This window comes from Hibiscus syriacus, unplaced genomic scaffold (assembly GCF_006381635.1).
Source record: "Hibiscus syriacus cultivar Baekdansim isolate YM2019G1 unplaced genomic scaffold, ASM638163v2 tig00111402_pilon, whole genome shotgun sequence".
NCBI lineage: Eukaryota > Viridiplantae > Streptophyta > Magnoliopsida > Malvales > Malvaceae > Hibiscus > Hibiscus syriacus.
In genome coordinates, this window is record NW_024063082.1 from 3,393,745 (window position 1) to 3,409,631 (window position 15,887).

At 33.4% G+C, this 15,887-nt stretch overlaps 2 protein-coding genes across 3 annotated transcripts; one reads left to right on the forward strand and one right to left on the reverse strand.

Annotated features, from left to right (window-relative positions):
- The first annotated feature begins 1,199 nt into the window (after nucleotides 1-1,199).
- Nucleotides 1,200-1,807, forward strand: LOC120162450 (protein LIGHT-DEPENDENT SHORT HYPOCOTYLS 2-like). The gene has a single exon (XM_039172600.1). It carries the CDS (start codon nucleotides 1,238-1,240, stop codon nucleotides 1,805-1,807), a length of 570 nt encoding a protein of 189 aa, XP_039028531.1. The 5' UTR covers nucleotides 1,200-1,237.
- A 2,945-nt stretch (nucleotides 1,808-4,752) lies between these two features.
- LOC120162460 (putative lysine-specific demethylase JMJ16) lies at nucleotides 4,753-14,432 on the reverse strand. Of its 2 annotated transcripts, none has more exons than XM_039172605.1 (13): nucleotides 14,402-14,432; nucleotides 12,432-12,510; nucleotides 12,017-12,347; nucleotides 11,753-11,824; nucleotides 11,329-11,406; nucleotides 10,685-11,194; nucleotides 10,009-10,233; nucleotides 9,338-9,499; nucleotides 8,280-8,648; nucleotides 6,449-7,796; nucleotides 6,252-6,355; nucleotides 5,774-5,971; nucleotides 4,753-5,400 (listed from the first exon to the last, which is right to left on the reverse strand). In XM_039172605.1, exons 3-13 carry the CDS (start codon nucleotides 12,332-12,334, stop codon nucleotides 5,074-5,076), a joined length of 3,711 nt encoding a protein of 1,236 aa, XP_039028536.1. In that variant the 5' UTR covers nucleotides 12,335-12,347; nucleotides 12,432-12,510; nucleotides 14,402-14,432; the 3' UTR covers nucleotides 4,753-5,073. The 2 variants fall into 2 exon arrangements, with proteins under 2 accessions (XP_039028536.1, XP_039028535.1); XM_039172604.1 differs by having other exon boundaries at nucleotides 12,017-12,350.
- Between the last annotated feature and the right edge of the window lie 1,455 nt (nucleotides 14,433-15,887).

A 15,887-nucleotide genomic window follows, 5' to 3' on the forward strand; every position in this document is an offset into this window, starting at 1 on the left:
GATTTTCAACTATCGCAATGCGAAATGCAACGTGAATTTGCGATAGTGGAGATCGCAATGCGAATTAGAGATCGCATTGCGATTTTGTTGGTCATTTTCGTAAATCTAAAAAAAGTTGGTTAAAATCGTATATTATCTAGGATTTTTGGTCACTGAGGTTATTTTCTCTAAATAATATGTAGACCACATTAATATTAAGCCTTTAAGATTCCATCATTCTCTCTTCCTACCTATAAGCCGTGTTATTCCCTTGGCAAATAAAGTTTAGTTTTCTTTGTATGTTATTAAATTTTCTCTTCATCTTACACATAATATTCTACTTTAATAAAAATTGAAGAGAGCTCTTCAACTCTCAGAAAAGCCCTTCTTAAGGGCTAACCCTACAAGCCTTTAGGGGAGGGGTCATGAACAAAGAGGGATGTGGTACAAGATTGTGAACTTAGCTATTAAGTTCGGTGCTTTTAGCCTTTTGAAATTGAAATGAAAGTTTACGGGAAAAATATTTCTTCAAATTAGAAAAACATAAATGACCATGATTTATTTGATAAATATCTAAATTAATTAAAAATAAAATCTTGATTAGAGAAAGAATGTAAGTGGGAAACAGCCCTTGGGTTACTATCCACTGCATCTTCACTGCCAAACTTGTCCTACTTTTGGGAAAACGGTTTATTTACTATTTGTTAACCATTGGGTCTTCCACTTACTGAACCCTTCCCCGTATCTTTTCACCCAGGCAGATTTGCTGCGGTAGGGTTCTTGATATCAAATTTTCTTTAGTTTTTGGTTTCAGTTCATCTTGCCCGTCTCTTTCTTACTTTATCAATAATGTTCTAAAAATTCACGAGATGAAAATCTGGTCATTTCATCCCTTCAAACCCTATTTCCAGACCCCAGATTCTTACAGTCTTTCATCCATTTCTTTCCGGTAAGCCTCTTCAAACTGAAACAAGTCTAAAAAAGGAAAGAGAAAAGGCAACCTTTTTTTGGTTTCTCTCTCTTTCAATTTCTTGTTATCTTCGTAAGTTCTGTCGTGGAAGCCATGCAGAATCTTGCATTTCATCATTTCTTGAGCTATCGTAGTTTGTATACCTCAACTGAAAAAGCTTTGAAACTGTTCTTCTCTTTCTAATTATCCACCTTCAATTCATCCCGTTCAGTGTTTTCTTTTTCAATAAGAATATATATAGAAGACGAGTGAAACCCTAAAACAAAGATAACACCCATCAGCAAAATAATGGACTTGGTTTCCCCACAAAGCAATCCAAACAACTTTCCAAGCCCGATCTTGGGCTTAAACCTCGTAGCAAACAGCACCGAAACGCCTATTTCTACCACTGCATCGACCACCCGGAGTCGCTATGAGAACCAGAAGCGCAGGGATTGGAACACTTTTTGTCAATACCTGAGGAACCATAGGCCACCATTGTCGGTTTCAAAGTGTAGTGGTGCTCATGTTCTGAAGTTTCTTAGGTACCTCGATCAATTTGGGAAGATCAAGGTTCATAACCAGACATGTCCTTTCTTTGGTCTCCCCAACCCACCAGCTCCTTGCTCTTGTCCTCTTAGACAAGCCTGGGGTAGCCTCGATGCACTCATCGGTCGACTCCGAGATGCTTATGAGGAACATGGAGGTAAACCAGAAGGGAGCCCTTTTGGAGCCCGAGCAGCGAGGATCTTCTTAAGGGAAGTGAGGGATTTCCAGGCCAAAGCTAGAGGTGTTAGCTATGAGAAGAAAAGAAAGAGACCGATGCAAAAGGTGGAGCCACCACCACCATTAACTGCTGACGCCCCTGCTGCAAGTTAATAATTACACTCAACAAACTCGGACAATATATGTTGATTATATATTAGTGACAATTTTCACTATAAACATCTTTGTTAGTGAAAATTTTATGTACTTTTTTTTTCATGTTTGGAGTGTACTAAGTTAAGTAGGTACTCTTTCTTTTAGGGGAATTTTTTTCTCTATAGGGTTGATGCTAATGGAGAATTTCCCCCCTTTCTGCAGAAAGTAGTATATAAAATTGGAAGAAGAATAGGCCATAGGGTCATTCTGCAATCAACAGATGTTTTTATGGGTTTTATTTCCATAAGCTATTTCTGCTGTCTACTATGGTATTTCAATGGTTTATTTGATTAATCTTTTATAATATATAATGTGTATTGGCCAATGCCCATGATACTGGCAGATATTGATGTAATGATATCTATGTGGTTTGATATATAAACATAGCATTTCTCTAAATCCTCTCTTGCTGCCATTAATCAGGCATTTCCATATGCTTTAACTAAATAATAATATCTATAAAATTTATCCAATAAAAAAGTGTTTATGTTGAAAGACGGCATCGGGAAGAGGAGAATATAGGGTGACTATTTTATCGAGTAGAGATAAAATATTTTAAATTAATAGAGTTAATGAGTCTTGTATTATTATTTAAATTTTATTTGAGATTTTTCGAATCTAATGTGTATATAAAATTTGAGTTGAATATGGTTGAAATGTTTCAATTTAAACAAAATCCTTTTACTATATAATATATACATATATATATTTTCACATGTATAAGTAATATTTATAATGTTATTTAATAAATTAAATATTATATAAGTTTATCAAATATATTTATAATATTATTTTTAAAAGAAAGAATTTTGAAGAACAAATATTTATGAGTACAAAGGAAAACTGATTAGAATTATTAATTTGTAAAAAAGAAAATTAGAATCAAATGATCAAATTGAATAAAATATAAAGTTAAAATATTAAATTACAAGAAAAAGAAATTTGTTGCTTAAAAATTTGAAGTTACTTAGTTATTCTATAGTGTTAAAGGAACATACGATTCAAATTTGATTAAAAATAGATTTAAAACGAAAGAGAAATTAATGAAACGAGAAAATCATGTAAAATTTAAAGACTAAATATAAAAAAAAATCTCTTTTTTTCAATTTAGACTTTTTTTATCCTGCAAAAATTAAAGACAAAATAAAAGTCTAATTTCATTATATATTTTTTAAAGTTTTAACTTTTAATATATAGAGGTTCAAAGTTTTACATAATTTTAGGATTGTTTGATGAATGAAAATAGATGATTGAGATTAACGGTAAGAAATAAGAAGATTTTCATCAAAAAAAATAAGAAATTAATTTCATCTTTCTTTTTCCATAAACTCATATAAAACTAAAAATATTTTACTGTTTGCTAACTTTCTATACATACAAGTGTTTCCTAACACTCTCTGTATATATTGAGCGTGAGAATCTTAGCTATAATTATAAAGAAGTCATATTAATATGTATATGAGTTTCAATAAGCCATTTTTACGGGTTTTTTTGTGTTATAAAACATATATATTATTGGAAATGAACATACAGAGTCCTTACTGCACAGCACCGGCCAAAAATTGGTTCATAAAAACATATATGGATGCTCCCAATGGCAACATCGTATCAGTGTAGCACAGAACTTGGCAATGCCTTTTCAAACAATCTGGGGCTCATACCCATTTATTTTAGTTTTATTTATAAACCTACGCTTGCATTTGTTTTTTCTTGCAGATTTTGTTGAAATAACATGTTTGTATTACAATCTTGGTATATATTTGTAGGCTTTTTTCTACGTATTCTTACTTCTTATACCGAAACAAAAACGGCAAACAAAATGCATGCTTCCAGTTGCTTTTGCAGTGCATGAACGTTGTTCTTGAGCTATGATTGTTACATTTAATGGTGCCTACAAAAAGAATAAGAAAAAGAGTCTGCAAAGGCTACCTTGGACGCACAATCCCCTACTAAACAAAAGAACACGAGTGTCCGTACAACTAAATCCCCCGCAATCTACGGTGAATGGTGCATTGGTTGACACGTCAAGCCGCGTGGCCAATTAGACACCATGTGGGAAATGGAGCAGTAAGTTTGGGCTTGTGCACCGTGTTCCTCTTTCTCGGTTGTGGTCAAGCGGTTTGATCTCATCCGTCGGATGCTGCTGTCCGTACAACATAATTGTCGTTTCTAGTTTTTCTTCCTTTCCTTGCCTTCTTAGGGAGTCGCCTCGCCTACTTTTGCCATTTAGGGTGACACCTATTTCGTTTCTAGTATGGGAAAATGTTGGATTGGATTTTTCTCAAGTAACGCAAATATGAGATAATTTCTTCCTCAAGTAACATTAATTTGAATTTCATGTTGTAAATTTACATTTAGTAAATTTTATGATTATTCATTATATAATTAAAGAAATCTTAAGATTAGTAATTGGTAGCAGTGTGTATGAATAAATAATAATAGGATGTTGCATTCTTATCGACCATTCTAATGTCTCAAATTTAAGATTGACACTATGTTAACTTTGGCGAAAGAATAGTAGCATTAGTCTTCAATGTGAATATAATGTTCTTTTTGTAAATATAATTAAGGATAATTATGAATTAGATTAGATCAAAATTTTAGTTAATTTGATTCTAACTTAACTACTTAAGTAGTATACTTTTTCTATCAAATTCAATTAGAATGAAATTTAGAAAGGATTTATCCATCCCAAAAGGCCAAACTTGATATGATTTTTTAAAATTAAAGTTCGATTTCGATTGGATCTGAAACAAATTTTTTATTATTATTTGATAAAATAGAAAGATAATTGAAAAAATATAAAGAGATATATTATAATAATATTTTTTATATAATAGTTTGTTTTATTTTTTTCTCTTTATTTTATAATTTATAAATTTTGACACATTAATCATTTCTTAAGGAGTAAATGCAGCAGCCTACAATAGAAAATAAATAAATAAATCTTATAAAGTTAAAAAGGTTTCTCACCAATATCAAATATTCAGTTAGCATGAGCTTTGTTTACATGACATTGTATTGACGACGTTGAGTATGGATCGGTGTAAAACAGGAAACTAACTAAAGTATGGTTATCAATCTTCTTTGGCTCTAAAGAATGAAAGATGTGTATGCAGTGCTTGAAAGCAGGATGTGGATATTTACAGAAACCAAAAAACAAGAGGGGAAATGGGTTATACCGGACTTGATCTCATATCTGCATGACCGAAGAATTTTGATCATCAACGACGACTTTGAATCTCTTCGTTCAGGAGTTGAACCATCAGGTCCACATCCATTGGTGGTCTTTTGTCACTTAAAATACTACAAAGTGAAAGTAGTTCTTCAGAGTTGGCCTTCTTGAATAGGTCTCTGAGTAGAGTGTCAACTCCACCAAGCAAGCAGTTTTTCCCAACAGCTTCTGCATTTTGTTCCCCGGCTATTCTCTCCAAGTTCTCACCATTACCACGGGGCTGAAAATGTTGTAAAATCTGCACTCGAGGCCGTGAGTAAGGACGAGAATCCCAATACTCCGTGCAAACTCGATTTAGGTCTATTGCCTCAATTGCCTAGATTATATGTAAACCACATAAAAGATGAGTTTACTTCTTTTAGAGTAAAGCATTTACCATGAAATAAAGTTGTAAAGCCATAAAAAGACTACGAGGGGAGAAAACAGTGAAATAAACTAGTTGGCTTACTTTTACTAATCAAGTGGAAAGGAAACAGCTTTTGACTTCGATATTAAAAATCGTCAATATTCCAGACTGTACACATGAGATGGGATGACTTGTTTAATCTTTCTATAACAAAGATTCTAGAAACTAGTGAATAACTTCGAAAACCAAACTAGAATAGTGGTAGGGTTCGTGTAGATGAAATTGAACCAAACATGAACTCACCACAGAAAGAATCGCTAAAATATTATACCAAGTCATTTACCTGAACAATTTCTGGTGAAGAAAAACCAAACATCTCTAAGCCATCAAGGCTTCCAGGAGGCTGCAATGGTGGGAGGTTGGTCCTTCCCACTCTATGCTGCTTCGTGAGCTCATGATTCACTTTCTCCCTCACCATCTCCCAGCATCTGGAAGCCGAAACATGAATGAATACTTCAGAGGAAAAATTCTCCATAGAAACCTGAAATCCAATCAGCGGTTAAGCCAAGCATGCTTAAAAACCCGTATATTCCTGATAATTATTAGCTTATTTCGATGGTAATAAACACCAAATTTTATCTTAATGATCAAATAAAGGTAAAATGCATAGCTGCTTTTCTCTTCAAACATAATCAGATTAACATCGCAGACATAATTTAATGTTTAGCGACAGAGATAAATCTATCCATATCTACTATGAATTTTTTTAATACGACTGCGAACTGTGAAAACATAGATGGTACTATAAATTTTTAAATTACCATGAACAGAGGTCCATCCCTCCCTGCATCCAGAATTTCTGAGACATAGTATGCCATATTTGTTGGATCCAGAACACTTATATACCTAACGCGACTCTTAAATCCTGCATTAATTAGAATAGGATTAAATATAAGTAGTTGGCCTTACTTAGCATACTGACATGCATCAGCCTTAATAGACCGCAAATGCAACTTACCTTTAGGGAAAATGGCCTGGCTGTTACACCATAGCTTCCCACAGAGAACAACTCCGAATTTCAGAGGCTCAACATTACAGTTGATTCTACGCACTACCTTGGCAATTCGAGGGCCTTTCTGCCGAAAATTTCTACCCAGAATATTTTGTGAGCAAGATGGCCCTCCTACATTACTTCTTGCATTGTCAACTGAATTTGAGACAATGGCTCCTATATTCTCATGTTTTTCCTTAATAGCTTTTTCACTGCCCAACGGCAGCAGTTTCTGATGGTTGCTTTCAACAGTCACCGGATTTTTCTTGCTATCATCCATCTCCGTAGTATTAGAAGAATTCTGAACAATCCCACCAGACTCTGCAGCGCCAGAGTCTAAAGAACAATAAATATTCGGGTTATTAGATCCTAGTGACGCGATGCCTTTTCCCGTATGCTCATCTTTCCCTTGACAATATTGAGATGAACTATTCCTTTGTAAAACAGGGGAACTGGCATCCCTCTGATTCATAACAGCAGTATCAATTTGAGGGGTAGTTAAGATAAGCTCATTCTTGTATGAATATGGGCTCATTTTTTCAACAGATCTCGTTGGGACTTCTGACTGCTTAGCGGCAGGTTGTTCTTTTGTTCTTTCTAAAACTGGTTTCTTTGGTTCATCATCTTCATCATCACTAAGAATAATAACATTACCATCTACTGGAGCTGCAGGTTTTTTCACTCTACTTTCCACGGCAGTTTGGAAACCTGTCATGCTTAAGTTTGAAGCACAAAGAACCAAATCCTCTTTCTTAAACTTGAGTTTTGGATCATTTGGTAGTAATGCAGCCTCTGATAGATTATTTCTTTGCAGCAATGGAATCTGATTAGACATCAGAGCTAAAATTAAGGGCTCCTCTTTCAGCATTCCTCCTGGCAAATCTTTGAAGGAACTTGCCAATGGTTTTGACCGAATCTCTTTAGGTATTACTTCCAGGGCATGTGATATTCTACCACCCATTATATTTTCTTTGGAGACATAAGAACTCAGAGCCAGTCCAAGGTCTAGTCTTGCCCACCTATAGATTGCACTTAGTTTTCCTTCCAATGCCTCAACAAGGATATTTAATTCATTTATGTCGTAGCGAAAGAGGAAAACTTTGGCACCCCTAGCACATGAGCAGAGTTGCTTTGCATGATTGAGACAGGCATATCTATCAGGAGAACAATGACAACCTGCTGCAGAAAGATGCAAATCAAAAAAACATATACTGCATTCTCTCTCACTCGTAGCATCAAACTTGTTGTCCATTTTCACAGCCTGAGAGGAACTGCAAAGCAATTCCCTTGTTAGGAGTTCCATCTCGACACGTGCCTGTGGACAATAAAAGTTAACAAAGTTGATCAAAACCAACGCTAGGTACAATAAGCATTGCATGTATATGCTAATGAGTTTACTGTATAAATATTATCATAAAGATAAATATGACAGGACTTCAGCAAACATGGATTCGATTTCAGAATTTGAATCGACTATAATCAATTACTAGATAAAATTAATTAATAACAATAAATCCAAATCAAGTGAAAATTGAAAATGTTTTATACAAATTGAATTTACATATTGCATAATGGGTTTTTGTGTCTATATGTAAATATACAATTCTCCAGAGTTTGGACCAATCTAAAACCATGTGATAATTTTATCAAAAACGTTAGATGTGAATTGGAGGCTCAATTCCGACTTAAGAATCAAACCACACCAGCTATAGACTTTGAACCTACTAAATAAGAATTCATAAAATCCCACCATTAAATCAGCACAAAGACAAATTTAAATAAAAGGCATAATACTTACCTTGAGAGTTTTAGCTAAGACTCCATCCTTTCCGCACACATCTTTCCATCTCAAGTTATCAGAAGTATACTTTTTAAGTAAATTGAGTTCCGATTGAGCTTTGATTGCTTCCCTTGCTGCTCCAAGCAATAGTTTGTCATGTGAGATGGAGGTTTTTCTTCTCTGTTCACGGTATAGCTCAATAGCAATCTGTCCATGGGGCAACCAATCAATGGGAGCTACATTTACTGCCTCCGCACAATTGAAACCTAAGTTGAAACCTGCATGATATGCTCTAGGAAAAGTCAGAACAAACTCTCCAGCATTCTGAACACATCGATAGACTGGTACTCCTTCAGAGTTTAGTATGGAAGGGGACAACTGAGTGACCTGCATGTAAAAGTGACATTACGGACATAATTAGTATCATGCAGTATGGAAGGGGACAACAGAGTGACCTGCATGATAAAGTATATGTTTCATCTATAAATGCAATCTTCTATACTATGTAACCAGGAACAGTTATCATAAAGCATTCCCTACACATTTTGCACGGTGATTGTTTACATATTTTTATGCATTTACACCATCGTTTCCTTTTAAGTAATCTAACAGGGATTGTAAACCAAAGAAAGCATCCTAACTCTCTCACATATCCCAAACTAGAAATACACTAGAGCCAGTATATGCACTCTCAGTATTTATAGCATCTAAAACTAGTTCAGGTTGAAAATCCCTCATGTTAGAACCAGAACCTGGCTCAAATATTCATGGGGTACTGAATAAATATCCTTCATGGTAGAACAAAATCACAGAACTGATTAAAAATCCTTCATGGTAGGACAAAATCACAGATCCGCCATTTCAAGAAACCAGAAAATGGTACATCAAAGTAACAAAAAAAATCTCCCAATAAAGAGCTATTATAATTTTGTTTTACCACTTAAGCAAGAGTATCTTTTTTCCTTTTGATACATTTGAGTTTGCAGTCCAAAATGACATGCTCCTAAACAGGGACAAAGTCAACCTTAGCTATAATTACAAATGCAAACACCATGTTATACAACTTTTAAGCTCACCAGTTTGTGGAGCAAGTCAGGTTGTTCGTCAAAAAGGTCAGGCAAATGCTTTCTCATAGCAGCCTCCAGTTTAGAAGCATCCTTTCCTGGGACACCATACCAAATTTTTGGAGCACCCAAATGCATGTAATTCAGTGAGTATAGGTGGTGGTCTTCAACATGCTGGTCGCATCCATATAAAGAAATGAAAAAAAAGGTAATTAGCAATCACAGGCATCCTTAAGTCATCCTTTGATTGTAAATAGCTGCCTAAAATAAAAGTGCATGTATAATATGTAATGGCCTTAAATGTATTAAACGTGCAAGTTCAAAAGAACTATTTCTCCGCCAACACCCAAAAACATAACTTTCTGTCTGCAGAATTTTGCAGTGGCCAAAGTGGCTTAAAATTTCACACCATTTTGGCAACAAATGCATGCACATTTTCACATCAGCACTATAATTCAACCTGGATCTGATCACTTTAAAGCATGCCAACTTCTTATTATGCCATATTACATGCACATGATCTATATTTGAGAACATCTTGGGGTAAAAAGTCAAAAACAAAATAAACAGACATGAATTCCCTTGTTCACAAGTTCGTAATGCAAAATTATCAAAGAAAATATTGAAGTCAATGGTTCAACTGATGCCAAGGGAAAAGAGGTTTATAGACCTAGAAGTCTTACCCAACAAAAGGAGGAAAAGCACATTCCTACATACAACCAAGGAACTAGAACACCAGAAATGTCACTGCTTTCATAAGAGAGGACAGATCCAGAAAGTCTGGGAAAGTTATTTAAGTTCCAGCCTGATTTTATGTATTTTTCTTCGGAGGCAAGTCCATCTTGATTTAGCTTCTTAGGAAACCCACTGCCAAAAGCCGCAGTTTCCAGATCAGCCCCATATAAGACCTTAAAAAGAAAACGAACGTAAGAATTAGCAAAACCTCTTTGTAACTGTAAACTGTTTAAAAGGAAAGAAAGAATACGGCAGACCAAAAAGGAAATTAGATCTGGCCTAGTCATAGATTAGAAAAATAATTCTGTTGATGAAAAGCTTTTTGGAAAGTAAAAATATCAGAATAAATTTATTTGAAATGACAATGTTTTTCCTTTGTCAACTTAAACCTGCACTGATTTTGTCCATCAGCTTCTCATTGTGACTCTTTCTAAAATCTCTTCAATTAGATGCTTCAATTCTTAGCCCGCAAAAATTTATTTTCAATGTTTCAGAAGCCAAAAGAAAAGTTTTATCCCAACCATAGCTTCCTGGAGTAGGAAAGCAGCTCCAACAGCTATGTAAATCAGGCACAAAATAAATTAATCAAAGGAGTGGTGATTTATTTTTCCAAACAAGTTTTACCTCTATTTCCTCAGTCGCTTTCTCCACTATCCGCCAGTATTCACCCTCAATATTCTGAACTGAAGGCTCGTGGTGATCTGGAAGAATGCTTATTTTACCTTCTATATTTACATCATTTTCCTTCTGCATGAAGTACAGGGCCTTGAAATCATCTGCATACTTTTGAAATTTATCCAGAGTAAACCCAGGGCCAGCTTCAAAACCAAACTCCTCCACTTCACAAAATACACCATCAGCGGACCCAGAGATATTTCCACTACCTGACCCACAATCTACAACCATTCTCATGCATCTTCTCCTTTTAACTTTTGACATTTTTCTCATCGAATTGCGATTCTGAAGCTTATCAACCCTCTGCACACGAGTAGCAAATCTAGAATTCTCCCACATATTCTTTTCTTTAAGAGGACAAGGAGGCTTCCAAGAAGATGGAGGAACAATGCGGCAAATTCCATATTGTTCTGCTCTTGGTCGTATACTTGCTATATACTTCAAAGTATCTTCAAACTCCTGGAGAAACAATATAAAACCAGTTAAGGTAAGTTAATTATTTAAAGTGGAACTTCAAAATTTACAAGTAACAAGTATGGCAGGCAAAATAAGATATTCAAACAATTCAAAATACTGCAATCAGCATTAAATACCTCTTCTGTTGGGTAGAACACAGGTACATCCTCAAGATTTGGCCTACATGCCTCTTCTGGACGCCACCTTGCAGTTACCTGTTTCAACACTTCACATATCAATGAAATAATAAAATAATATTTGAAGACACCGGTTAACAAAGTAAACAGCATATCAATTATACAGTCAGGATAGTCCATGAATTAACTAACTATCGCTTTAAACTACACTATAATATAAATTAACCATTATGGCATCCTGCCAAAAACTTAACTACAAGGGACTTCTGAGTCATTACATACATATAAGATGTTGCTGCTAGAGAATTATAAACATAATAGCACAGAGAAATAATTAGATGTCAATAGAGGAGCTGTGCTGCCTGAGGCAAATTATGAAAGATGTAGGAAACGAGGAAATTGCAAAAGAAATTGGCAATCTAACCTTTTGGCAATCATTACAGTCTGAACAGCCACGGATAACACCTTTAGGAAGATTAAGTCTCAATCTTAGATTCTGCAAAATGAATGGCATAGATGAAATTACCAAGATGCAGCATTCTCAAAAAGGAAGAGCATACTGTTTTGCCAAAATTTCCAAAATCAGCATCTTTTAAATTTAACCAAACAGGACAAAATTTTCAATAAAGAGGATAAAAAAGGAAAAGAACACAAAAGAAACAACTTATCGAGGCTTTAAGAAACTAACTTGATCAAGCTCTCCATGATCAGCATCGTTGCCTGAATTGTTATCATATCCACCATAGTTTATCCAAGGTCTGCGCCTCATAGTCCTTGTAACCTTTGTACTTTCATCATTGGCCAACCTGGTTTCCTTCTGAACTGGACTGGCATCAGAGGTACTAGCAGAGGCTGAGCAACAAATCACATTAGCACCCTCATGTTTCCTACTGTCCAGTTCTCCACTCTTTAAGGTAAACGATACACGAGACTCAAAGCCTGGTGGAACTGGCAGAATATCATCAGTCTCTTCTTTAGCACAAACTCTAATAAGTTCTGTCCCCATCTGTAGTTCTCTACTGCTACACAAGCCAATGGATAACACTTCAAACACTAAATTCTGTACAAGTAATAGAAAACAGATGAATATGAAAGAGGCCTACCTTAAAAACTAGAGAATCAATTCAGAAGCCCAATTCAGGATACCTAATTTGACTGAACGGCTATAAAAGGAATATTTATCTGCACAGAAATGAAAAAATAAATAGAAAATCATAATACAAAAACTTCATTTCCATTCAAAATAAAGCCATGAACATAAATGTAAAAACTGAAGTAATGTTACAATAGATTTAAGGTTTTAACCAGAACACCACAATTTAGCACTTAGATGGAGAATAAATTAGGATAAGTATGTTCCAGCATCTAGTTAGTTCTTCTGGCAATTCCTATGATACTTGATAAGTCATTTTTGACTCATCCTCAGCAGAAGAGCGAGAGAAAGAGATCGCATAAGAAAAATTCAAAAGATTGATGTTTTAGCATTAATAATATAAGGATGTTAGGGAAGGCTGTTATTTTTTAGTCTCTAATAAAGCCTAGGATGTGATTTTATTTCTTTCTTAGATTTTGTCGTGCTTTTGTTCCAGTTGATTTATTTCCTCTCTAAAATAGGCTTTCTATTAATATCATAAGATTGGTTAAGCATAATTTTTATTATAGAAAAATTGTAAAGAAAAAACCCTAAAGAAATCCAGGTCTCTCTCTAATGAGTCCTAAGATTTCAATGTCCCTTTGATGAGCTGAACTATCAACCCCAAACACAGTTGTAACAAAGGATCAATGCTAAAGCATGTTGCTGATTCTAACATTTTTGAAGCATTATTAATCATATTGCTTCATCTCATGCATAAGCAAACCTAAATCCTGAATCATGCCACATATAAAAGTTGAACCCTAAAGTACAAATATTTGATTTATCTCATGCATAAATCAATCCCTAAATCCTACAATCATGTAACAGATTATAGCTGAAAAGCAAAACAAATATAATTCTGCAACTAAACCGCCTGAAGTCATTAAATAGTCATAACATGCATTCGATGAAACTCCTGCCCAAACTACTATTATAGCCTAATTTGTTGAACCAACAAGATGAATCCCTTGACCCTTCTCATTCTCGATTGAGTTGATTCAAAATCCAAAACTGGCAATGCAGTTGAAAGTGATTTAGTAACCTTAAAAATCACTATCCCTTATATTAATAGCATTATGATCAAATTATCAACATATTGTTTCTAGAAAGTTCATAAAACAAGAAAATATCACCATTGCAGACCCTTCTGGGATCAGCTAAGTTCGTCCAACAAAACAATCAAACATAACATTTAGGAATTTAAATACAACATATATAATTGAACATCAAATCCAGCAATATTCTTTTTAGAATTTTTTTAATTTGAGACCTAAATAAATTCATGTATTACTTTCATCACAAATAAGTCAGATTAAATCATCCTAAACCCTAAAGTATCACTACCAACTTATTTGATTGAGAAAATTTTCAGAACACAATCAATCATTAAACAATAAAAGCTCAAAATAAAAATTCAGTTTCCTCTTTCATTATCACCAGGTAAAAAAAATACGCAAAAAACAATTGAGTTTACATCGTGTTGATCCGAAATATTTCTGCAATTTGGCTTTAGTTAGAGCAGCTCTGAAAACTCCTTGTGAATACACCAGAAATCTTTCCAGGTTTGAAATCACAAAAAATTAAAATAAAATTATAAAATGGAAAAAAAATTAAATGCAGATTCCGATTCTAGACAGATCTTAACCTAACCCTAACCCTAAAACTCCAAATTGAACAATAGGAAAAGGAAAAGGCACCAAATTCAACAGGAAATCCAATGCTATTTTTATGATTATAAAAATAACAATATATTTTTTTGTTCTTCTAAAATTGGTGTTTTTCAAGATTACCCCACAAATCAAAATAATACCTTGAGAAAAAGAAAAATCAAAGCTAATAACAATTCCAAGATAGAAGGGAGATGGTAAGGGACTAATTCATCAATTCTGAAAATAACATAATTTCATCCAAGTTAAAAAGGTAAAAAATTTAGTGTACCTTTTTCCGTTTTTAGCAATGGCCTAATAAATTTGTTCTGCATTTATGTTTGTTGGAGCAATTGACAGCATTTGGATTACGTGGTAAATATATATTTGCTTAATGTAAACAAAATTATCCAAACAATACATTTTTTTCTTAAATTGACTTTTATTTTTTTTCGATCAATTAAATTTCTAACATTATAAAATTATTATTTTAAGTGTCTGGGACATAAAAATTATTATAAAATATTATTACTTATCATGTGTCACATTTATATTTTTTTAAAATATTTTTAAAAAATAAAAATATTATTTTAAAAATCATTTTTATTAGAAAACCAGTGCCCCGTCGACTGCACATTGCCTCCCCAGCATTGAATCCCCTATGAATGCATAGCCTTCCTCACCCTGTTGAATTCTCATGAACTCACAATGCTAGATCGCGTTAAATCCTCATGAATAACTGGTGTCAAGTTGCCGGAAAAATCCTTATTCATGTGATTTTAAATTTAATGTTAGAGTTTAGGGGTTTATGTATTTAGGGATTTGAGATAATGATAAAGATGATGGTCGGGTAACGGGTGGACAACGATATGTGGGTGGACAACGATATGTGGGCGGCCGTTCATGACGGAGGCGTGACTGGCAACAGTCGACGAAGGCTAGAAATGAGATGGAATTTAAAAGTTTTGGGGACTTTTTAAGATTTTTTAAAGATTTATATATATATATATAATTATATTTTTTAATTTAATTTTTTTTAAATTATCTGAATGTGACATATGTCACTTAATAAAAAAATTTAATAGCCGTTACGGTCAATGCATTTAAAGTGATAACGTTTGTAATGATAGACGCTTTGATTGACCAAAAAAATTGACACTAATTTTAAAAAAATGATATAGTTTGAGTACTTATTTTTATATTAAAGATATATATTTTAACACATAAGTGCAATATTTTAATTGAATAAATACCATAAATTAAGTAACATTGATTCAATTAATTTTAAATAATTATTTTTTATTTTTGAAAGACCATTCACAGTCTCTTAATAAAATAAAGGATAAATAATCTACTTGGTATCTTATTTGTTCTCTTTTTTATTGTCATCTAAATTTTTGTAAAATAATATATAACATTATATTTCGCTTTAATTATGATCATTGAAAATTAAAAATTAATATAAAGATGACATTATTTAATATAATAATAATTTTTATCTTTAAACTTGTATATTTTATCAATTTAATCTAAAATTTATAAATTTAATCATCATCTTAAATAGTTGAATCAAATCTTTAAAAAAAATTATTCTTTTTCTTCCTCCTCTACAATAGTTTCTCGACTATTCATCTTTTTTAGATAATCAATAATTTATCAAACAATTTTATTGAATTCTTTTGAATTTAAAATTTTAGAATTGAATAGTAAATTAGAAAAATAATTAGAAAAAACTCTATACAAATAAAATTGATTGAGCAAATACTATAAACATATTA

What these genes read in the sequence shown, in the direction of transcription:
- LOC120162450 (XM_039172600.1), top strand. Translation starts at nt 1,238, where the DNA reads ATGGACTTGGTTTCCCCACAAAGCAATCCAAACAACTTTCCAAGCCCG.
- LOC120162460 (XM_039172605.1), bottom strand. Translation starts at nt 12,334, where the DNA reads ATGGGGACAGAACTTATTAGAGTTTGTGCTAAAGAAGAGACTGATGAT. An exon ending in AAGCGACTGAGGAAATAGAG is followed by an intron (nt 10,234 to 10,684) that starts GTAAAACTTGTT and finishes TTTCTTTTTAAG; the next exon opens with GTCTTATATGGGGCTGATCT. An exon ending in GCTTTTCCTCCTTTTGTTGG is followed by an intron (nt 9,500 to 10,008) that starts GTAAGACTTCTA and finishes GGATGCGACCAG; the next exon opens with CATGTTGAAGACCACCACCT.